The sequence below is a fragment of the Salvelinus sp. IW2-2015 genome, linkage group LG13 (assembly GCF_002910315.2).
Source record: "Salvelinus sp. IW2-2015 linkage group LG13, ASM291031v2, whole genome shotgun sequence".
Classification (NCBI taxonomy): domain Eukaryota; kingdom Metazoa; phylum Chordata; class Actinopteri; order Salmoniformes; family Salmonidae; genus Salvelinus; species Salvelinus sp. IW2-2015.
This window is the reverse complement of record NC_036853.1, coordinates 10,744,058-10,769,207: the sequence shown is the minus strand read 5'-3', so window position 1 is coordinate 10,769,207 and position 25,150 is coordinate 10,744,058. Positions and strand designations below refer to the sequence as shown.

The window sequence follows — 25,150 nt, the reverse complement described above, 5'->3', positions numbered from 1 at the left end:
TTCCTGAATATACACCTGTAAAAATATACACGTTATCTCATATAACACCCCATACAATACAGTGGGTGGTGGCAGGCACCTCTAACATATGTTTCTGGACAGCAATAATACCATAATCCCAAACTGTCCTGTCACTAGGGGGGCAGGCAGCATAGCAGAGACACAATTTTGGATGTTTAACCTTTTGTTCCAGTGTTTAGACAGTTTTCTGTGTTGTCTTTTTCCTAGAGGCTGCCAGCTGTCCACAATAGCTGTCTGTTTTGGCAGCGGTGAGATTACCAGGGGTGTAGAAGGCAGAGTGGGCCGGGCGGAAAGAGCACCACCGGATTAGACGGAGTACATTGAAGTAGGCCAGGCAAACATGCACAGGCTGAAATATGGACAACACAGCCCTACATTCCATCACAATAACATTATATAATAATCCTTCTCAGTGTGCCTCAGATGTGTGTGTGTGACAATTTTAAATAATTGGTCAGTAGTAGTTATTCTCTGAACTGCACATTTTGCTGTTTAGAATTAACATTTTGAAAAATGTTTCTATGATCACATTTTTGTCTCAAGGGTAAAGACAAAGCTCAAAATAATGAATCATATTGTACATCTGTAACGTCCTCGATATATGGAATCGTTGTGCAAAAGAAAAGTAAACAAAATCCAATCCCTCTGAATATAGACTAAAATAGCCTCCTGTATCTCATGCTGTTGTCCTGTCATTATGCTAACTAGGAGTAGGCTATTGCTTGAGAGGGGCAATCAGGTGACCTATTCTGCTTTGGTTTTTGAGCCCTACTGCGCTAGCAGGCTGTGAGAGAGCCTTTCATGTCGGTGAGGGCCGGAGTATCAGGTGTTCCCTATGTTGTTGGTAATGAGAGCCCAGGCTCAGCCTCAGTCTGTCAGCGCCTCTGGTGCAGTGGTGACCCGTTCCCTGGCCCCTGGGGCCCCCTGTTGTCCCCTGTGGCCTTGTCCACCTCTTGTTGGCCCTTTACTCTTCCACTCTGCCCTTCAGTCACCTTCTTCCTCCTCCTCCTTCTCTCCGCCTCCTTCCACCCTCATCACTACAGGTCAGTACTGCAGGGGGCCAGTCTGCTGCAGGATCGCTGTGTCCAACAAGCCACTCAACCTTGACAACCGTAGTCACTTCACCAACATGTGCCATCAGTGGACACGATGTACATTTCACTTTACCTCTGTTTAACTTAGAAAGGATGTTTTTGACATAGTTTGCTTGAATTTTCTTTAACACCTTGAAATTTGAGTTTTGCTCAATAAGCAACCTGACATCTGGTCCTCTTTGGAAATAGAGCAGTGTAAGACCATTCATTTAACTTGGAGGGTACTTCTGTTCTCTCAATTAATGGCTTTCCAATTCAGTACTGGTACATGAGAGTGTATGTGGAAGGCTGTTGTGAGTGAGATCGTTTATTGTTCAGTTTAAAGTACTATGTATTTTCCCTAAGTGTCTTTGGCATGAGTTTGTGGATTTCGACTAATATGTTTTATCCAGCTGAGTGACTTCCTATGTCACTTCAGAGGGAAACTGCATCACCTGTAATATATTTTATATTTCATACTCTGAGAGCCAGCCTGATCAGGTTGGGTATCCATAGTACCTTCATAATTACTTCGATTTTTCTTTGCTGTTCCCTTTAGGCTTCATAATAAAGACAAAACCACTCTCCTCTTAAAAGGGAAAGGGGATACCTAGTCAGTTGCACAAATGAATGCATTCAACTGAAATGTATGTCCAACATTTAACCCAACCCCTCTGAATCAGAGAGGTGCGGGAGGCTGCCTTAATCGACATCCACGCCATCGTCGCCAGGGGAGCAGTTCTTGTTGGGGGTTAACTGCTTTGCTCAAGGGCTTATATGCTTGCTCAAGGGCAGAACGGCAGATTTTTCCACCTTGCCTGCTATTACAATGTTGGAATGCGTTGCATGCACAGGTAGCAGTGAAATACAGATCTTACTGAAAGTAGATCAATATCTCTGTGAGCTCAGTTAAGCTTAGAAGTTTGATGGACAAAAGAGTGGCGTATAGACTTTAGGGAGATTGACTGTAGCTCCGATAAATGGTCTTTTCCTACACTAAACGGATGGCTGAGCTTGATAAGGCTAATGGATAAGCAATAGACATTTATATACGGTCTTGGCTGGCTCCTTGTCACAGTGGAACTACTTCAGCGTTCTCATGAGAACTATTCTCACCAGCGCGTTTGATTGGACTTCCTCTTCTGGAGATGTCTTTGCATGGACTATTATACTGAACTTTCACATTGCTTCTGAGAGTTTGAATCCCCCAGCATTTGCCCGAGCAAGAGGAAAGGGATTACTTTCAATTTACATTCCACTCCCTCTCTGGCAGACCTCTTCCTCAATGAGGTTTAAATGCAGTATTGGATTGCCTGAAATACTAGCCTGCCATTCATCATAGCAGTTTGAGAAATGTGCATGTAGCAACTAGTTACTGTACATTTCCTCATGTTACTGACTCTCTATTTGACTCCTCCACTCATAGTTCTCAATTTACTGACAGAAGCTAAAGGAAGAACCATCCGTAACCCTCACAGATGCTCAATGACTCCTGTTAACTGTGCTTAATTGCTCTTGTTGATTTGCTTGCAGTGAAAGCTATAGACTGAATGACGGAGAGTCCGAGATACTCTTAGATGCGATGGATGCGATGAGAACGACACCGAGCGCCTGTGGGTCCCATCCGATTACATAATCTGTTACGTGTCACTGAACTGTCCTTGGCACCATTTAGAACCCAGAGAATGCGAAGAGGGTGCTCTGTGGTGTTCTGGCATTCCAGAATCCCAACTTCATTAGCTCAACATGGATGTGTTTGCAAACAAGGACTCTTCCTGTGACCCCGTGTGTTCTCTCTCTGCCTGCAGACACTAGACAGGGACCTTTAGAGGGAACAGTCACAGTCACGCTGACTGCACAGGAGATGGAGATGGTGTGTGTTGTCGTGTCTCTGACTTGTCATTAAATGGGAAGACTGTTATTTTATCATATCAATTCTCTATATGTAATTATTATTACGTGATTAAACTAATCATATAAACTTTAATTAACTAGGAAGTCGGGGCACCAGGGGGAAATGTTTATAGAGTCTATTTCCCGAATCGACTCCAAAGATATTTTCATATCTTATCAAGTACCAGTCCTATTAATGAATTATTACCTCATCAGTTCTCATTCCAAACGTCGTAAAATTCTTGGTTATCTGCATGGACCCAGCCTTTACTTATGAATCATCCATACACAAATTGCCTAAATTATTTATTTACTAACTAATTAAACAATTACAGAATATACAATACATAATAATAATATACAGTAAATACCATCCCTAGTGGACTAAACAAAAACAGTTTGGTTATAACACGATGGATTCAGAGAGAAGAGAAGGGGGTTTTGGAAGGAAGACTAAGGAACATGGGTCTCTATCGGACCTGGGAAGCTATTCTCACATAAATAAATATGCCACTAACGATCGCTCAGTTGGAAAAGCAATGCATTGTATTTACGTGAAGCTGGCTTCCATAGTTGAGCTGGTGTTGTGAGGCTCTGGTTTGTCCAGTCGATGTCCCCCTCGTCCTTTGTGGAATCTACCGGGTCGTCGTGTGAGAGGTTCACATGGTCTGAGAGGTCCATCTCACTCTGGAGATGCTTCCTCGTCGGTCATTGTTTTCGTACTAGATTTGCGCATATGGTCAGCTGCAGTCTGATATACAGTGGAAGTCGGAAGTTTACATACATTTAGGTTGGAGTCATTAAAACTTGTTTTTCAACCACTCCACAAATTTCTTGTTAACAAACTATAGTTTTGGCAAGTCGGTTAGAACATCTACTTTGTGCATGACACAAGTCATTTTTCCAACAAACAGATTATTTCACTTATAATTCACTGTATCACAATTCTAGTGGGTCAGAAGTTTACATACACTAAGTTGACTGTGCCTTTAAACAGCTTGGAAAATTCCAGAAAATGATGTCATGGCTTTAGAAACTTCTGATAGGCTAATTGACATCATTTGAGTCAATTGGAGGTGTACCTATGGATGTATTTCAAGGCCTACCTTCACACTCAGTGCCTCTTTGCTTGACATCATGGGGAAATCAAAATAAATTAGCCAGGACCTCAGAAAAAAAAATTGTAGACCTCCACAAGTCTGGTTCATCCTTGGGAGCAATTTCCATACGCCTGAAGGTACCTGTCACGCCCTGACCTTAGAGATCCTTTTAATTTTCTATTTGGTAGGTCAGGGTGTGACTGGGGTGGGAAATCTATGTTTACATTTCTTTGTTGGCCGAGTATGGTTCCCAATCAGAGGCAGCTGTCTATCGTTGTCTCTGATTAGGGATCATACTTAGGCAGCCCTTTTACCCACCTTCAGTTGTGGGATCTTGTCTTTTTGTGTTGCAGGTGTTGCACTCCTAGCTTTACGTTCGTTGAGTTGTTGTTTTTTGGTGGAACATTTTATATTAAAGAAAATGTACGCCTACCACGCTGCACCTTGGTCTTCATTTAACGACGGACGTTATAGAAGATCCCACCACCAACGGACCAAGCAGCGTGGTCAGGAGGACTGGACCTGGGAGGGAGCAGGACCCTGGAGGGAGCAGGACCCTGGACAAGGGCCGGGGAGTATCGCCGTCCGAAGGAGGAGATAGAGGCAGCGAAAGCGGAACGGCGACGATACGAGGAGATAGCTCAACGAAGCAAGCACGAGAGGCAGCCCCCCCCCCACCCAAAAAATGTGGGGGGGAACACGGGGAGATTGGCGGAGTCAGGGTTCAGACCTGAGCCAACTCCCCGTGCTTACCGTGGGGAGCGTGTGACTGGTCAGGCACCGTGTTATGCGGTGATGCGCACGGTGTCTCCAGTGAGTATTCACAGGCCGGTGCGCTCTGTGCCAGCGCCCCGAATTTGCCGGGCAGAAGTGGGCATCCAGCCAGGACGGGTTGTGCCAGCTCTACGCTCGAGACCTCCAGTGCGCCTCCACGGCCCAGTGTATCCGGTGCCTGCTCCACGCACCAGGCTTCCAGTGCATCTCCTTAGTCCGATGAGACCTGTTCCGGCTCCACGTACGAAGCCTCTAGTGATGATCCATGGCACAAAGCCTCCAGTGTTGATCCATGGCCCGGAGCCTATAGTGATGATCCACGGCACGAAGCCTCCAGTGATAATCCATGGCCCGGAGCCTCCAGTGATGATCCATGGCACGAAGCCTCCAGTGATAATCCATGGCACGAAGTCTCCAGTGATGATCCATGGCCTGGAGCCTGCAGTGAAAATCCAGAGCACGGAGCCTCCAGCGACGGTCCCCAGTCCGGAGCCCCAGGCGACGGTCCCCAGTCCGGAGCCCCAGGCGACGGTCCCCAGTCTGGAGCCTCCGGCGACGGTCCCCAGTCCGGAGCCTCAGGCGACGGTCCCCAGTCCGGAGCCTCAGGCGACGGTCCCCAGTCCGGAGTCTCCGGCGACGGTCCCCAGTCCGGAGTCTCCGGCGACGGTCCCCAGTCCGGAGCCTCTGGCGACGGTCCCCAGTCCGGAGCCTCTGGCGACGGTCCGCAGTCCGGAGCTTCCGGCGACGATCTGCAGTCCAGAGTCTGCACCTTGGTCTTCATTTAACGACGGACGTTATAGTACCACGTTCATCTGTACGAACAATAGTACGCGAGTATAAACACCATGGGACCACGCAGCCATCATACCGCTCAGGAAGGCAGGCACGCAGCCATCATACCGCCCGCTCATCTCTGTCTCCTAGAGATGAATGTACTTTGGTGCGAAGAGTGCGAATCAATCTCAGAACAACAGCAAAGGACCTTGTGAAGATGCTGGAGGAAACAGGTACAAAGCATACTTCCAAAGTTGTGGCAAAATGGCTTAAGGACAACAATGTCAAGGTATTGGAGTGGTCATCACAAAGCCCTGACCTCAATCCCATAGAAGATTTGTGGGCAGAACTGAAAAAGTGTGTGCGAGCAAGGAGACCTACAAACCTGACTCAGTTACACCAGCTCTGTCAGGAGGAATGGGCCAAAATTCACCCAACTTATTGTGGGAAGCTTGTGGAAGGCCACCCGAAACGTTTGACCCAAGTTAAACGATTTAAAGGCAATGCAATCAAATACTAATTGAGTGTATGTAAACTTCTGACCCACTAGGAATGTAATGAAAGAAATAAAAGCTTAAATAAATCATTCTCTCTACTATTATTCTGACATTTCACATTCTTAAAATAAAGTGGTGATCCTAACTGACCTAAGACAGGGAATTTGTACTAGGATTAAATGTCAGGAGTTGTGAAAAACTGAGTTTAAATGTATTTGGCTAAGGTGAATGTCAACTTCCGACTTCAACTGTATGCTAGTTTAGTATGCACTTCTTCTTTAGGTGATAAATAGTTCAGAGTTCATACCATTTCACATGTGGAGCAAGCTCTCATGTTTCCTGGACGGTAGAGTTTAAATTAGCCCTTTTCAACGTGGAGGACAAGTGCTCCTGTTATTTGAAACTGAGGTGACTTTTCGTCACGGAGGATTTTATTCAAGAGTGGAAAAGAGGTTGGTTCATCATTGCCAAGCACTGTCTATTGACTTGGGTGTGGCTACTGACTAAGTTAAACTTTACATGGAGGCCAATTCTCTCATTTTAAAGGTTAACATCACATTACATCATTTCAGAAATAGTTGAATCTTTACTCATTCATTTTATACAAGAATTAGATGCAAGCCTCATAACTGAGGAACCTGTATAAACAGAGTTAGGATAATGTGGCTGTATTGTCTTTCATGAGGTCACAAACATGAAACAAAACGGACTGGGTCATAGCTGGCTTCTCCACGGACCGTTTACACATTCTCCAAAATAGGAATATTGTTCAATTCTCAAATTCTGGGATGTAGTAGAATTTGGCGGGAGAGTTCCTTTGTTCTACTGTGACCCTCTCTCTCCCATACTGCATGGTCAGGGAGACAAGAGTCTCTGCAAGGAATTTACGATGTGGTTGTAAAGTCGTAAAACTGCCCCCCTCCCCTCCTAGCCAATTCACTGAAAGGGTTAGCATCATGACAGTGTGTGTTCATGAGAGTGGGTGCAAGTGTGAATGACTGTGCATTTGTGCATTTGCACAAGTATGAGTGTTAATGTGAGTGCGAGTGTGGATAGGACTGTTTTGTGTCTTTTTCTGTCTGTGAATATGTGTAATCAAGTGCTCTAGTGGCTTTATATGCCCCATCTCTGTCTGCATCTATTCTAATGTGATGCCAAGTGAAGCAAACGAACAATGCCCAGCCCGGGTGAAGTGATGACTCTTGACAGGAGATTGAGGCCAGCTGAGGAAGGCTGAATGCCAAGCAAGATGGCTGCTCTCACTCACTTTCACCCTCTTGCCTCCAAGCTATCTACAGTGAACAAAAATATTAACGCAACATGCAAAGTGTTGGTCCCATGTTTCTTGAGCTGAAATAAGAGGCCATACACACAAAAACATCCCTGTTAATGAGCATTTCTCCTTTGCCAAGATAATCCATCCACTTGACAGGTGTAGCATATCAAGAAGCTGATTAAACAGCATGATCATTACACAGGAAACAGCAGAGGGAGCACCCCCCCCCCCCCCCCATCCACATCAAAGGGACAGCAGTGGAGAAGGTGGAAAGTTTTAAGTTCCTCGGCGTACACATCACAGACAAACTGAAATAGTCCACCCACACAGACAGTGTGGTGAAGAAGGCGCAAAAGCACCTCTTCAACCTCAGAAGGCTGAAGAGATTTGGCTTGTCACCCAAAACCCTGATAAACTTTTACAGATGCACAATCGAAAGCATCCTGTTGGGCTGTATCATAGCCTGGTACGGCCCTCAACTGCAACCGCCCTCAACTGCAAGGCTCTCCAGAGGGTGGTGCGGTCTGCACAATGCATCACCGGGGGCAAACTACCTCCCCTCCATGACACCTACAGCACCCGATGTCACAGGAAGGCCAAAAAGATCATCAAGGACAACAACCACCCGAGCCACTGCCTGTTCACACCGCTACTATCCAGAAGGCGAGGTCAGTACAGGTGCATCAAAGCTGGGACTGAGAGACTGAAAAATTACTTATATTTCAAGGCCATCAGACTGTTAAACAGCCTACACTAGCACAGAGAGGCTGGTGCATACGTACAGACTTGAAATCATTGGCCACTTTAATAAATGGAACACTAGTCATTTTAGTAATGCCACTTTAATAATATTTACATATCTGGCATTACTCATCTCATATGTATATACTCTATTCCATACTATCTATACTATCTATTGCATCTTAACCTATGCCTCTCTGCCATTGCTCATCCATATATTTACAAGTGTATATTCTTATTCCTTTCTTTTACTTAGATTTGTGTGTATTAGGTTTTTGTTGTGGAATTGTTAGATATTACTTGTTAGATATTGCTGCACTATCGGAACTAGAAGCACAAGCATTTCGCTACACTCGCAATAACATCTGCTAACCATGTGTATGTGACCAATACAATTTGATTTGATTGTTATTTGATTTGATTTGATTGTTGACAGGTGCGCCCTTGAGCTTGGGACAATAAAAGGCCACTCTAAAATGTTCAGTTTTGTCACACAACACAATGCCACAGATGTCTCAAGTTTTGAGGGAGCGTGCAATTGGCATGCTGACTGCAGGAATGTCCATCACAGCTGTTGCCACAGAATTTAATGTTAATTTCTCTACTATAAGCCGCCTGGCAGTAAGAATTTGGCAGTACGTCCAACCGGCCTCACAACCGCAGACCACGTGTAACCACGCCAGCCCAGGACCTCCACATTTGGCTTCTTCACCTATGGGATTGTCCGAGACCAGCCACCTGGACAGCTGATGAAACTGTGGGTTTGCACAACCAAAATATTTCTGCACAAACTGTCAGAATCTCACCTTTGATGGCCACTAGCACGCTGGAGAAGTGTGCTCTTCACAGATGAATCCCTGTTTCAACTGTACCGGGCAGATGGCAGACAGTATGTATGGCGTCGTGTGGGCGAGTGGTTTGCTGATCAACGTTGTGAACAGAGTGCCCCATGGTGGCAGTGGGGTTATGGTATGGACTGGCATTAGCTACAGACAACAAACACAGTTGCTTTTTATCAATGGCAATTTGAATGCACAGAAATACCGTGAGGAGATCCTGAGACCCATTGTCGTGCCATTCATCAATCGCCATCACCTTATGTTTTAGCATGATCATGCATGGCCCCAAGTCGCAAGGAACGGTACACAATTCCTGGAAGCTGAAAATGTCCCAGTTCTTCCATGGCCTGCATACTCACCAGACATGTCACCCATTGAGAATGTTTGGGATGCTCTGGATCAACGTCTACGACAGTGTGTTCCAGTTCCCGCCAATATCCAGCAACTTCGCACAGCCATTGAAGAGTGGGACAACATTCCACAGGCCACAATCAACAGCCTGATCAACTCTATGCGAAGGAGATGTGTTGCGCTGCATGAGGCAAATGGTGGTTACACCAGATACTGACTGGTTTTCTGATTCATGCCCCTACTTTTTCTTAAGGTATCTGTGACCAACAGATGGATATCTGTTGTCCCAGTCATGTGAAATCCACAGATTAGGGACTAATGAATTTATTTCACTTATTTCTTTATGTGAACTCTAACTCAGTAAAATCTTTGAAGTTGTATTTTGGTTCAGTGTATGTTAAGGTCCTGCACTGTACAGTGCACCCTGTCCCCCTGCCAGAAATCAATGGACGTCCTTATGCAGTTATAAAGATCCTGCTGTTCATCCTCAATGTCATCATGTTTTTTTCTGGCTGATGATTTACTACCTTCAATTGTTAGCCATTATTCTGCCACATATTATAAGCTATAAAGCTCATTTTTGTTTCCAGTTCCTCGACAGGAAATGGAATGAAGGTATTTCAGGGTGGTTGAACAGGTACCATGTATACATAAACAATCAGAGCACTTCACAGAAATCGTGCAGGGCCAAGGATGTTTGCAAGTCATTACATTTGGTAATTGATGAACGCACTTTTCAAGGACAGACATTTACATTTTTGTCATTTAGCAGATGCTCTTATCCAGAGTGACTTACAGTAAGTATTGAGGGCCTACATTTTCATTCTGGTGGGAATCAAACCCACAACCCTGGCATTTCAAGTGCCATGCCCTACCAACTGAGCTACACAGGACATCCAAGTCCATTGAGTTCTTTCCAAATGGATTTTCTACAATAACTTAATAGTAATCAAAGGCTATGAGAGGACATTCTATTTTTTCTGTTTTTATACTGCAAGTTGCCCAGACAACTGTGCAATATATAGCTAGACACACACACCTACTATTTTCCTATACTCTACTACTTCTCTTTGTCTGATGAAGATGTAGGGTTGCACTACTAGTCCGTCGTCATCCCTCCACCATGTCTGTGTTGATGTTGTGTAACGGGTCTGGGCCTGTCCCCAGAGAGAGTTGATCAACTCTTGGGGATTAGGGAGAGGATGTTCATTTAAGAGTCCTACTGCCGGTGGCTGCGCCTACATGCCTCAGATGCTTATTTACTGTACCACAGCCCAGTCCTCTGTTTCCCTGTCTCTGTCTCTAGACGACCCTCTGTCACTAACTACAACGCTACTCGCCTTGTCCCGCCTGCCCACACCCACATCTGGAAAGCACAGCCGCCCCAGTGGACAAAAACTGTTTGAATCAACATTGTTTCCACGTCATTTCAAAGTCATCAATGTAAGTCATCAATGTAAGTCATCAATGTAAGTCATCAATGTAAGTCATTAATGTAAGTCATCAATGTAAGTCATCAATGTAACGTCACATCAATGGTAAGTCATCAATGTAAGTCATCAATATCAATGAATAAGTCAATCAATGTAAGTCATCAATGTTAAGTCATCAATGTAAGTCATCAATGTAAGGGCATTTCGTTCTTATTTTTTTACCCCACTTTTAACCTAAATCCAATGATATGGTGAAATGTTTTGTTGATGTCACAGTGAATTCACGTTAGTTGACAACTCAGCCAATGCAAATCAAAAACTAGACGTTGAACTGTGCCTTGTGGGACAGGTGTCTGAAACCCTCTAAATTACACAATGGCCCAGAGTGAAATCTGACACACTGGAGGTAATTTACGAACACACCCTTTTGGCATGTAAGAAAATATTTATTGCATTGAGTCATTTCGGAGTTGAATTATGTCCTTTATATTGTGGGAAAGAATATTGCTCCAAAAGGTTTTTAATAACAACAGAGAGAAAGAAACCACAGTGAGGTGATAATGAAAAAGCTACTATTTAGCTGGAGTTTGGTAGTTGGTAAGATAACGCAATTGGGTGCACAGCCTAGGAGTTTGGTAGTTGGTAAGATAAGCAATTGGGTGCACAGCCTAGGAGTTTGGTAGTTGGAGATAAACGCAATTGGGTGCGCAGCCTAGGAGGTTGGTAGTTGTAAGATAACACAATTGGGTGCACAGCCTAGGAGTTTGGTAGGTGGTAAGATAACGCAATTGGGTGCACAGCCTAGGAGTTTGGTAGTTGGAAGATAACGCAATTGGGTGCACAGCCTAGGAGTTTGGTAGATGGTAAGATAACACAATTGGGTGCGCAGCCTAGGAGTTGGTAGTTGGTAAGATAACAAATTGGGGCACAGCCTAGGAGTTGGTAGTTGGTAAGATTACACCATTGGGTGCACAGCCTAGGAGGATGGTAGTTGGTAAGATTAACGGCCATTTGGGTGCACAGCCTAGAGGAGGATGGTAGTTGGTAAGATAACACCATTGCGTGCACAGCCTAGGAGGATGGTAGTTGGTAAGATAACACCATTGGGTGCACAGCCTAGGACGTTGGTAGTTGGTAAGATAACACCATTGCGTGCACAGCCTAGGAGGATGGTATGGTAAGATAACACCATTGGTGCACAGCCTAGGAGGTTGGTAGTTGGTAAGTAACACCATTGGGTGCACAGCCTAGGAGGATGGTAGTTGGTAAGATAACACCATTGCGTGCACAGCCTAGGAGGATGGATAGTTGGTAAGATACACATTGGGTGCACAGCCTAGGAGGTTGGTAGTTGGTAAGATAACACCATTGCGTGCATTTTAAAAGCCACCCTGGCTTCATGGCATCATTGTGTGTAACTAGGGGAGGATATTTCACATAGCATTACTGTGATGGAGTGTGGGTCATTGGAGGGTGACATTTAACTTAATGTTCTTTTGAGCAACAACTCTGTGGCGTTAACTAAAACTGACTTTGCTTAGACGGATAGATCGTTTGGAAGTGTTTGTCAAGGACCTCACCCAATCCCGGTTTAACCTTGGAGCAATGCTGTCTGAATGCTGCCCATACAAAATGTCAGCTTACCATTTGTCACCCAACAATGAGGTACCGTTTATAGTCAGTCAACATAGTCAATACAATATTTTGTTTGTACAAACAATGAAGAAAATATAGATAAGAAAATGATTGCTGGTGAAGGGGCTGGTCTGGACCATGGTCTTGTCTATGGATCTAGTATCCATACGTTATCCATATCCACCCATCTATCGTAGATTATGAACCAGCGGTGGTAGTGGTATGGGTAGATGGGGGGTCTAATGACGCAGGTAAGGTTATGTCACTGTCAGTGTGCCATGACCGTGGACTGTGACATTTTTTTATTTGTATTATTCAGCGGCTGTTTCGAGAACCCCTCACGTATACCGTAAGGGTCTTTCTATAAACTAGCGTACCAGTGAGGATTTCCTACACTGGGCAACTTGTTACAGCTGTTGATAAGTCATTGATAATTAATCAGCTAATTGTTTTAATGTCATTACATTCAGATTACAACTTCACACATCATCATCTGATCTAGGAAGGAATTTTCCTAATGACAGTCAAGTGATGAACAGCTGCTGTGTGCAACAACAGTCCGAGTGCTGGAAAAAAGGTGTTTGCGAGTAATGTCCAGAATATTTTGGAGTCTCATTTGTTAAGCCGGTGAAGACAGTTGTGCCTCGATCCACATTGGATCTAATACTCCTAGAAAATGGATGTTGATAATCTGTTGTTGTCTGCTTGATTTACAGTAGGGTCTCGTTAGATTTAACAGAATAAGCGTCAAGGTAATAAGTTCATGTTTTCATATGTTTTTGTGTCACGGAGTGGACACAGTCTATGGTGCGCAATTGTGTAGGATAGACTACCCAACGCTATTCCTTCTAAGTATTCTGTTTATAATGACAACGGATTACATGGCCTAGCGGGCTTCTTCACAACATCATCTGGCAATGAAATATCATGACAAATACATTTTGCTTTCCATGTTGCAACTGCAATTTGAAACAACATAAGGGGCTTGAAGTTGCCTGCTTTACTTGAACTTGAATGTGGAGCTCAGAAATTCAAGTATTGGAAAGGCCTACCTTGAAAATCAGACATTTCCTCAATTTGGTGCTTAAAAATGCATTGTAATTATTGTAGGCAATTTAGATGTTCTCCTGTTCCCTTATAATTATCCTTGATATCATTCTTGATCCATTTTTGTGAGAGATGTGGCCACTTTCATTTTGTTTCCAGCTGCTTCAATTGAAGGATGTTGTACTACTCTATCCCTCTATAAAGCCTCTATAGAGTGCATCTTAGTCCCTCTATAAAGCCTCTATACAGTGCATCTTAGTCCCTCTATAAAGCCTCTATACAGTACTACTCTATCCCTCTATAAAGCCTCTATACAGTACTACTCTATCCCTCTATAAAGCCTCTATACAGTGCATCTTAGTCCCTCTATAAAGCCTCTATACAGTGATCTTAGTCCCTCTATAAAGCCTCTATACAGTACACTTAGGTCCCTCTATAAAGCCTCTATACATGCATCTTAGTCCCTCTATAAAGCCTCTATACAGTACGCTTAGTCCCTCTATAAAGCCTCTATACAGTACCGCTTAGTTCCTCTATAGCCTCTATACAGTACCTGCTTAGTCCTCTATAAAGCCTCTATACAGTACCTCTTAGTCCCTCTATAAAGCCTCTATACAGTACCTTAGTCCCTCTATAAAGCCTCTATACAGTACCTTAGTCCCTCTATAAAGCCTCTATACAGTACCTCTTAGTCCCTCTATAAAGCCTCTATACAGTACCTCTTAGTCCCTCTATAAAGCCTCTATACTGTACCTTAGTCCCTCTATAAAGCCTCTATACAGTACCTCTTAGTCCCTCTATAAAGCCTCTATACAGTACCTTAGTCCCTCTATAAGCCTCTATACAGTACCGCTTAGTTCCTCTATAAAGCCTCTATACAGTACCTCTTAGTCCCTCTATAAAGCCTCTATACAGTACCTCTTAGTCCCTCTATAAAGCCTCTATACAGTACCTCTTAGTCCCTCTATAAAGCCTCTATACAGTACCTTAGTCCCTCTATAAAGCCTCTATACAGTACCTCAGTCCCTCTATAAAGCCTCTATACAGTACCTTAGTCCCTCTATAAAGCTCTATACAGTACTCTTAGTCCTCTATAAGCTCTATACAGTACCTCTTAGTCCCTCTATAAAGCCTCTATACAGTACCTTAGTCCCTCTATAAAGCCTCTATACAGTACCTCTTAGTCCCTCTATAAAGCCTCTATACAGTACCTCTTAGTCCCTCTATAAAGCCTGAAGAACACATGAACATAATATGACATCCATTATAGAGAGCAGACAGCAGCCATCATCAGTCACAGTACTTTGCATATTGCCTGAGGACAAAAACACACTTACGTGTGCTATTTACCTCCTTGTCCATCTTCTCCGACCTGCCCTGTCACCATAATGTCCACAGTGGTTCCCCATACCACTCCTGGCCTGCTGTCCTCCAGTGGTGGCTGCGTGTCCTTGCCTCCTGTGGAGGGCCCAAGGCCCAGGCTGGTAGTGCAGCAGTGATCCATCATAGGACTATGAGGTGGAAGGTAGAGGGAAGTCTGGGAAATAGAGCCCATCCAGAGAATCAATCTTCATGCTGGCCTACTATGCCAGGTGCCCCGGGCTTCCCCATGCTGGCTGGGTATTACTACTTCTGATGATGGAACCTCAGAGAGGAGTACTGTGTTTTAGACTGAGGAGGACATGTTTATGTAAAGTGTGAGTGGGTATGGTGGTGGTGCTGAAATCGATGCAAGTCCATCACTTGCAGTGGAATGCTGGAGAGATTAGATGATGTGCTGCCTGCTGGAGAGAATAGATGATGTGCTGCCTGCTGGAGAGATTAGATGATGTGCTGCCTGCTGGAGAGATTAGATGATGTGCTGCCCTGCTGGAGAGATTAGATGATGTGCTGCCTGCTGGAGAGAATAGATGATGTGCTGCCTGCTGGAGAGATTAGATGATGGGCTGCCTGCTGGAGAGATTATTGATGTGCTGCCTGCTGGAGAGATAGATGATGTGCTGCCTGCTGGAGAGAATAGATGATGTGCTGCTGCTGGAGAGAGTAAAAATGGTGTCTGCCCTGCTGGAGAGAATAGATGATGTGCTGCCTGCTGGAGAGAATAGATGATGTGCTGCCTGCTGGAGAGAATAGATGATGTGCTGCCTGCTGGAGAGCGCTACACACACCTCTTCCTTGCTACCTCTAAGTAGTATCCAACACCCACATAGCATCATCACTCCGGCAATTTAACCTATTGTAGACACAGCCAATTCAACCCAGTGTCACAACAATAATTGCTGACGTTTGAGAGATATATTGAGAGAAAGAACATTGTGATTGAACTACATTGATCCTATCAAAATCTCTGTTTTGTTAGGTTTGAGATATCGAATGGGTTGGAAATGTTTGTAAACACCTTATCATTCAACATTTTCATGGATTAGAGTCCATGGTTACTTAAACAAACACCTCTGTTCTCCTGTGGAGAGGCTTGATGCTGCATGCATTACAATACATTACAGGGGGCTCACCAACCCATCGTGAGTAATGTGCTCGATTGTCCCCCACGATGGAATCAGGAAGGGGACTGTGGATCTGTCTCCGTCCGTTAGTACGATAGTCACGCGATATCTCAGACAGCACTGGCATTTACAATTACACTGATTGGCTCAAGACGGGAGCTATAGTAATAAGCAGTGGTGCAAAGTACTTAAGTAAAAATATTTTAAAGTACTACTTAAGTCGTTTTTTGTGTGTCTCTGTACTTTACTTGACTATTTATATTTTTGACAACTTTTACTCCACTACATTTTCCAAATGCACTCAATCATTCATGGGGGACGACATGTTTACGTTTGCCTTGTTTGGCAGAACTTCTGCAGCGCCCTCTTGCCCTGTCCTCTCTTCATGTCCCTCATGTTTCATCATGTGGCCTCACATTACAGGCCCTCAGGTCAGCCCTTCAACTCCATAACTCTGAATTGGTATCTGTAAATAAGGACAGACATCATTTGGTAAATGGCCTCTCTCATCTACACATTTTCTTAATTTGCCATCCACTTTGTCCGCTAATAGCTGATATGCAAACACAGGTGAACGAGGAGAAGCGGACAAACGAGGCTGAGGTTGATATAGTGTTGCAAAGATAGAGGGGTGCAACACAACCCCCTCTATATTCTAAATCTGTCTCTGTTGCTAACCTGTGCTTGGTACTTTGGAGCTGAAAAGCCACACTTTGCCAGAGTCTCTCTGGGTGTTTTCGGGGGCTGCTACGTAATTCGCTCCGGCCAGAGAACTGATGAGTTCAGGGTCACTGTATCCACCCACTCCACGGTCTGTGTTTATCTGGCTGGCGCTGTACTGTATAGTATGGTCTCTGTAGGAGAAATGGGAGAACTATTGTTCTTGGCTGTGTGCCCCCCATAAGTACAATGACTTAATATATTATTCATTCGTTTTTACATCGACCCATGCCTGGGGAATTGCCATATGATATTACACTCCCATTGTTTATTCAATACCGCTGCAGCTTAAATTTGATGAATTTGAAAATCACACAGGGCACATAGACAGATATGCTAACAAGACCATCAAGGAGGCCATCATTTTATTTTGCTCAAAAGTACCTTGTATGGGCTTTCCAGGAAGATACTGTAACATTTAAAGAGCAATTAGATTGCGTTGTGTGGTCCTTAAGCCTGGCAAAATAAATCCTTGAAATCGATAGCATTTGCATTTCATAAATATGCCTCGCATGCATTTCCTGTGTCTCTTCAAAGCTGTACTGTACGAATGCATTTATCCCTTAAACTGATCAGAAGACATTATTATCAGCTAGTTTTAGGCTGTGACAGGTCGACTAATGGGTATACTTATTCCTATGTCTCAAGATGAATTTAAATCAGAGTGTGTAGATTTTAGGAACATGAAAAGAATGATTAAATCATCCGTGGGAGTTGAAAATCTTCACACATTTTCTGTTTCCTCTCGAGTGTCACTGGTCCTCTCTGATCACACCCTGTGTTGTGTGTGTGAAGGTGTGAGGGGGTTGGGTGTGTGCATACAATATTGTGTCAGAGGGGAGGAGACTATAACACAGTGTTAGAGTTCTCAGAATTCTTACTAATAATCCCCCAAAGGAAATAACATTAATCTGAATCTTTAGCAGCATTTCTGTCTAATTGATTCATACATTTATGGCACACTGTGTTGAGTGCATATTTCATGAGGCGTTGCTATGTTTAACCATTCTAGGGCATGCTCCTCTGTTCATGATTTCACTGCGTTCATTTATGGACTGTAGTAAGTAGAGTATCTGTGTGCTCAGGTGACACACAGAACACATGGCTTGGGGACTTCCTCATGCATGAACTAATGGGAGTGACAGGTCTCATGGGGTTTTAATACATTTACTCCTCCGTAAGCCCACCATTTAATGAATATGATGTTATGGAACACGTTAATCCTGGGATGTTTCATGTCAAAGGTATAAACTGGAGAAAATGATGGATTGAGGAAGGGATTAACGGTCTGATGCAGGTGGTCATTATCCTGTGGAGTGGTCTGTTATATGAGATCCAGGCAGAGTTCTTTCAAGCTTCAGAGAGACAATATGGAGATGTAATGGAAGTATTATAGTGTTGTACGCTGGGTCGTAGCCTTGTGTGATGGGTGACCTTGCCTGAGAGCTACACTAAAGAGTAATTTGAACACTATAACACTCGCTCCCGGATTGAACACTAGATTTTCTGCCCAGCGGTATTGGTTGATGTTGGAGCATGGAGGCTTGACAAACAGGGTATGAGTCAGTTAGACAGAGTCTTGGTGTGATCTTTAGATCACACCATTGTTTCTGACCTATTCATGATGAGTAAATTAACTTTTCACTCATTATCTTCTGGGGTCATTCCTCTAAACAGAATAATAATTTACTGGAAACTCAGGCCGGGTTTCCCATGGTGTGTAACTCTCTGAGACTTGACTCAGAGCACTAGCTGTAATTGTACTTCAGTGCAAAGTTAATTAAAACCAGTAATTGTAATTCTACTAATTTACAGTGTTTGATCTCAACTGTTGGAGGGAATATACATGCACTGATTTGTCTTTGTCTGTTTCATTCTCTCTCTTGGTCTCTGTGGACAGGTGTCTGGTGCAGTGATCCAGCCCCAGCGGTGCAAAGGTAGAGAGGGGGCATGGCAGCCGTTCCAGGCCTGGGGTGGCCTGGCCTGCTACTGTTGCTGCTGACTACTGTGGCCTCCACTCAGAGCCAAGGCTGTCCCCAGCGCTGTGAGTGCATGGCCAAGCTCAAGTCTGTGGCATGCCAGGGCAAGCGCCTGTCTGCCTTCCCAGACGGCATCTCCTCGGACACACGTCTGCTGGACCTGAGTGGGAACAGGCTTCGCTGGGTGGAGCATGGCGACCTCCTCTCCTTCCCTCGGCTGGAGGAGCTGGACCTGAGTGAGAACATCATCACCGTCCTGGAGCCCAACGCTTTCTCCAGCCTGCAGAGCCTGAGGGTGCTGTCGCTGAGGGGGAATCAGCTCAAACTGGTCCCCATGGGCGCCTTCTCACGCCTCACCAACCTCACCACACTGGACCTGAGCGGGAACAAGATTGTCATCCTGTTGGACTTCACCTTCCAGGACCTGAAAAGCCTGAGGAACCTGGAGGTTGGTGACAACGACCTGGTCTACATCTCCAACAAGGCCTTCCTGGGCCTGGTGGGTCTGAGGGAGCTCACCATTGAGAGGTGCAACCTGACCTCCATCTCCAGCCAGTCTCTGTCCTACCTCCGCAGCCTGGTCACTCTGCGCCTGCGCTACCTCAGCATCTCCTCCCTGGAGGACCGGAACTTCCGTAAACTGGGGGGGCTGCGGGGGCTGGAGATCGACCACTGGCCTTTCCTGGAGCACATCTCCCCCCACAGCCTCCAGGGCCTTAACCTGTCCTGGCTGTCGATCACAAACACCAACATCACCTCCGTGCCCACGGCTGCCCTGCGCAGCCTGCCCCACCTCATCAGCCTCAATCTCTCATACAACCCCATCTCCGTGCTGGAGTCCTGGGCCCTGAGGGACTTGGTCCGTCTGAAGGAGCTGCACCTGGTCAACACCAACCTGATGACGGTGCAGCCGTACGCCCTCGGCGGCCTTCGGCAGATCCGCCTGCTCAACCTGTCCACTAACGCCCTGGTAACCCTGGAGGAGGGCGCCTTCCAGTCCGTCAATACCCTGGAGACGCTGCGTGTGGATGGGAACCCTCTGTCCTGCGACTGCCGCCTGCTCTGGATCCTCCAGCGCAGGAAGACCCTCAACTTTGAAGGGAAGTCCCCAGTGTGTGCGGGCCCCATGGAGGTGCAGGGAAGGGCCCTCAGCGCATTCTCAGACTCTGCCCTCTTCGACCACTTTACCTGCCAGAAGCCCAAGATACGCAACAGGAAGCTGCAGCCAGTGACTGCCAGGGAGGGCCAGGTAGTGTCTTTTGTGTGCCGGGCGGAGGGTGAGCCCACACCTATCATCTTCTGGGTATCTCCCCAGCGCCGCCGGATCACTACCAAGAGTACTGGACGTGTCACCGTCCTACCCGAGGGAACGCTGGAGATCCGCTACGCCCAGCTGACCGACACCGGCACCTACATCTGCATTGCCAGCAACGCCGGGGGCAATGCCACCTACTTTGCCACGCTGACCGTGAGCGCACTGCCTCTGGACGCTGCACTCATGGCCAACCGCACATACTACACAGGTGACCTCAACGAGACCAATCTGAACGACACCAAGGTCTTCCTCAAGTTCACCTTGGACCTCAAGACAATCCTGATATCCACAGCCATGGGGTGTTGCTTGTTCCTTGGCGTGGTGGTTTTCTGTTTCCTGATGCTGTTCGCATGGAGCCAGGGCCGGGGACAGCACAAGAATAACTTCTCAGTTGAGTACTCTTTCAGAAAGGTGGACGGCCCTGCAGCCAGCGGCGGACAAGGAGGGGCCCGCAAGTTCAACATGAAGATGATTTGAGTCAGAAAACGGGTCACTCTGTTTACTAGTAGACTCAGATGGGGACACAATAATAACTTTGGGCTTTATGATTCGGATCCCTATTGGTTCAGAAATAAACACATTAGGTGATCTAAGACAATGTACTAAAACTTGGTTTTGTATTTGTAAATGTCTGTATCAACAAAAAGTAAATAGGTAAATGGATTTGGTACAGACACATTTTTTCTCATTTGCTATTTGTGTATTGTGGTTTATCTTGTGCAGAAGAGTCTGGATGATAGTTAAAGATGTCACTAAATCCTATTGACTGTTAAGATTCAAAACACAACACCCCTGCACAGCTCCATCTGTCTCTCTGCAGTGCACCCTCCCCTTTTAAGGTTCTTAAAAAGGGAGGGTGACCTGGGGCTCTGAGGTATGGTGAATGCATGGAAAAAATGACCTTTATATTAAAGCATTGCATGCATTATCACCGCTTTTGCTTCCTGGCATAGAGCAGTATAGTAGAGGCGCTTGTAGAAGTTGCACACATGGGGCAAACATTTGTAGTCTAGGGTCCGGGAAAAATGTGGCCTTTTATATTTCATGCAATTCTACATCATTTTAGATGACTGGAGACGAGCAGAATATTTTTTATACCTCACAAATTATTAAATTGTCAGGCTACTTTGACACTGACAAACTGAGAATCTGATATCAATAAAAACGACCTTGTCTTGAATCCATCACTAGCCTAGTTGTGTGGAGACACATATTCTACAATATGAGGAGGAAATTATAGTCCTAAAAAGGTTTCCAGTTTCACTGACTCACCTAATGATGAGCAGCTCACTCATGGAGATGGCCGATGCGTTCGTGACAAAAGCTTGTCGCTCTCTTGTTTTACTTTGTAAGACAATGCTGTTCGCTCAATAGGCCTATTTGGAAGTTGATAACTTGGTAGCCTACAATCAGATTAGTATTGTCTTTTCGGCAGGATCCATTTGATTTCCAACCTGTGTTGTCTCGCAATTTCATTTTAAATATTGCGAAAGGCCTGTTTTGGCTGCATGCTGTTCACTGACAGATTTGCCATGTGTTCCTGACTGTCAGCATGCCTTGTGATTGGGCTACACACAATCCACAGCAAGGCTATTTAAAAAAAAAAGATATATATATATTGATTCTCTGTGGCTAAATTATAGTCCAACTCCTGATGTAGTATTCAGAATTATGTCATTTCTTTCTGAACACGGAAGTAATTCTATTACTTTGGCAAATGTATTTGAATTCATCATGGGTGCTGTGGCACCTTCAGCACCCCTCCTGCGTCTATGATTCTATAAGGAAATAAATGATGAAGTGCAACTCTGGAGAGATGAGAGTTGCAGGCTCATGTCTATCAGAACAGAGAGAGGAAGAGAGCTCATAGAAAGTGAATCTCATTCTAGTTATGTGAAGGATAGAGGCTGTCTTCTCTCTCTCACCGCAGCTATGGCCATGCGTTGGTGTATAAAGGTTACAGTGTTGCGCAAACCAGAAACCCGCGCTGGCCAACACAAATCAATTCTTGGAATATTAGGCACGTTTTAACATTATGTTTTTCAGGGGGCAGCCAGGAGAATTACAAAGGAGAACTTGAACTAACTCTGATAGCTTTTATTAGGATTTTTACATTTCAAACAGTGAAAATTATTTGTCATGCCATGAGAGGTACCGGATCCTGACAAATGGGTTCTGGAAAGATGCAGTCAAAAACGGAGAGGTGCCGCCTCGCTCAAATGAAGCACTGATTAACAGTATTTTATATTGTACACTCCCAAGCTATAACCATACAGAATGACTCCAAATGCAAACTACATTACAGGAGACTTCCAACCTCATCTGTCATTCAACAGCATTAAATGCTGCTACACATTTGACTAGTTTCATTTTTCAAATGGATTTGTTACGTAAAGTACCCTGAATGACGAAGTGAAAAATATATAAACCTGGTGTACAGGTGAGTGATCACAAACAAAACCAGACACAATTTCCTATGGGATCAGATACCCTCGTGGTGGTGTATTTAGCAATAGTGACATGCCCTCAGACTGCACCCCATCTGAAAAAGTATAAACGTTTTGTGTATGTATATTGTTGTTGTTGTTGGGTGTTCAGATTTGTTGTCTCATTTTCTAAATGACTTGCTATATAACCTTTGTTAATTCGTCATTGTCTGATTGCAACTCAATATTAGGCATGTGTTCTTAATGTTTTGTACCCCCAGTGCATTTTGTAATCTTTAAAAGCTATTGTGGTTGTTCATAATGTGTTGTAAGTCAGATTTTATGTGGATAATTCTAAGTATAATTTCCTAACTGTTAATACCCAGTAATTTAATTATTATCAGACACAGATTGCCTGGCACAGAGATTTGCCCTTTCTGTGCTTTCTAAACAACTTATAAAGGGCAAGCGTGCAGTGTATTTGATCAGTTTCCTCTTTTAGGCTTAGGAAAGCAGTGGGAAGCCTGGTGACCAGCAGTGACAGTGTTTCTCATCAGGACCCAAGTCTCAGAGATATGCAGGAAAATGCTAATGTGACAGAGACCTTGGATGCTGGAAGAGAGGTCACAATGGAATGGAGCCAGACTGTGCTAGAGGGCCTTCCGTGCCCAATCACAAGGGCTGACATCATTTGCTTTCTGCAGATGAATTAGAATAGGATCAGAAACGATGTGAAGATTACACTGTTCCTTGAATATTTGTAAAACGTGTATTTGATTATGATAGCAGTATTTTGTATATTTTGGAAGAGCAGTTATTGCTAAGGTTTTTTGAACCAGTAATAGGCAAAACTGTTTAATCATCCCTCTTAGCACTTTGTGCAGGTTCCTAGCACATACTGTAGTCAACATCCGTATTAGCACTGTGCAGCTGCCTAACACATAATCATTATTCTCTATCCACACTACAGGAGAAAATTCGTATTGGGATTTAGGGTGCTAACGTAGCACGGGATGTGTGAAACTTACTTCTCAGCCTGAAGTGTCCCGATTTGCGCCAGTGAAAAACTAGCATTTCGCACGGCGCTGACTTTTCAGGAGGACGGTCACATGTGCTAGCAAGGCAGAGGTCCTGAGTTTGCGCCAGGTATGGACCAAATCGTGAGAAAGTGGTACTTGCTAAGCAAGCAGCGTGACATCCTTTACACACTCATTTCTGATCCGTCATCAGGCTGATTTAAAGTTAATATCAACATCTGCCTGTCTGTCTGTGGTTTGGCAATATGTCACTCTAGTACACTGGCTCCATAGATCGTTCCCTCACTCAATGCCCCATTGCCAACAGTCCCAATAGTTTACCTTGCAGCCCTCTGCTGGAAGAAGCGTAATCTACAGCATTGTCACTGGAGAGAGGTTCACTTCATTCTGAATATAAGTACAACAACATGTAGAACAAAGAATCATGTCAGCTCTTCATTGCATTTCTATCTGCAATGTTCAACACCTTTTGGCAACTGATCCTGGACCTGAATGCACTGCACATTTAGCATCAGACCTTCATTGAATACTAATAATAAAATAACTACTTTTGTGTTCTGGGAAAAATAACAATATGATAAACATTCCTGCGTTTCAGCATCCTAAAGATTAAATTGATGTTGTTTACATTGTTCTGCAAATGTTGGGAGAATTTTGTATATTACTGTATGTTTTATATAAAAAAATACCCCAATTCAATTAAGCACCTTGTTTGTAACAAGGTGCTTCGGAAAGTAAACCGCTTGACTTTTTCCACATTTGTTACATTACAGCCTTATTATAAAATGGATTAAATACATTTTTGTAATCAACAATCTACACACAATACCCCATAATGACAAAGTGGAATCAGGTAGGTTTTTTGTGTGCAAATGTTTATACACTGCTCAAAAAAATAAAGGGAACACTAAAATAACACATCCTAGATCTGAATGAATGAATGATTTTGTTGCTGACAACAAAATCACACAAAAATGATCAATGGAAATCAAATTGATCAACCCATGGAGGTCTGGATATGGAGTCACACTCAAAATTAAAGTGGAAAACCAAACTACAGGCTGATCCAACTTTGATGTAATGTCCTTAAAACAAGTCAAAATGAGGCTCAGTAGTGTGTGTGGCAGACGGAGTTACATCCTCTCTTAATGAGTAGAGAGTCGGACATAAGCTCATTTGGACTGTGGGGTGGCATTTCTTTGGGGGGTCGCGCAACAAGTCCCTCCATGTGCATCGCCGGCGCAGATAGTGTATGGACTTCGCCATTAGGTACTGCACAATAGAGATGTTAAGCTTATTCAACTCAGACCCCTTAGGAGACCACTATCAACTGCTGGTCAGGGCGGTTGGCCCGCTGGGGTTCCTCCTAATGCAAGACAATGCTAGAGCTCATGTGGCTGGAGGGTGTCAGCAGTTCCTGCAAGAGGATAGGGCTATGTGACTAGCATATGGAGCAGGACACGCCTGGCCCGCTGTTCCAAACCAGACTTGCCAATCCAATTGAGCACATCTGAGGCACATCATGATTCCGCTCCATCCAGAGGACCAACGTTCCACGTCTGCAGCACACGACTGTCCAGCGGAGCCTTGGCGATTGCTTAGTCCAGTCATGGGAGGAGATCCCTGCAGGAGAACCATAGCTGCAATTCATCATCAGGACGCATGCCCAGTTCTGTGACAGGCGTTGTAAGGAGGTCATACAGGCCAACGTGGAG

General features: G+C 44.6%; 1 protein-coding gene and 1 non-coding gene across 2 annotated transcripts in view; one reads left to right on the top strand and one right to left on the bottom strand.

Moving 5' to 3' along the window:
• LOC111971167 (leucine-rich repeat and immunoglobulin-like domain-containing nogo receptor-interacting protein 3) overlaps positions 1 to 24,134 on the top strand; it is a 49,436-nt gene extending 25,302 nt beyond the window's left edge. Inside the window, exon 2 of the mRNA XM_023997953.2 lies at positions 18,579 to 24,134. Coding sequence (XP_023853721.1) covers positions 18,629 to 20,449 — 1,821 coding nt within the window. The 5' untranslated portion in view covers positions 18,579 to 18,628 and the 3' untranslated portion in view covers positions 20,450 to 24,134. The remainder of the gene's footprint in view (positions 1 to 18,578) is intronic.
• trnas-uga (transfer RNA serine (anticodon UGA)) lies at positions 10,162 to 10,232 on the bottom strand. The gene has a single exon. It is a non-coding gene; the product is annotated as a tRNA-Ser (tRNA).
• Positions 24,135 to 25,150: the final 1,016 nt, after the last annotated feature.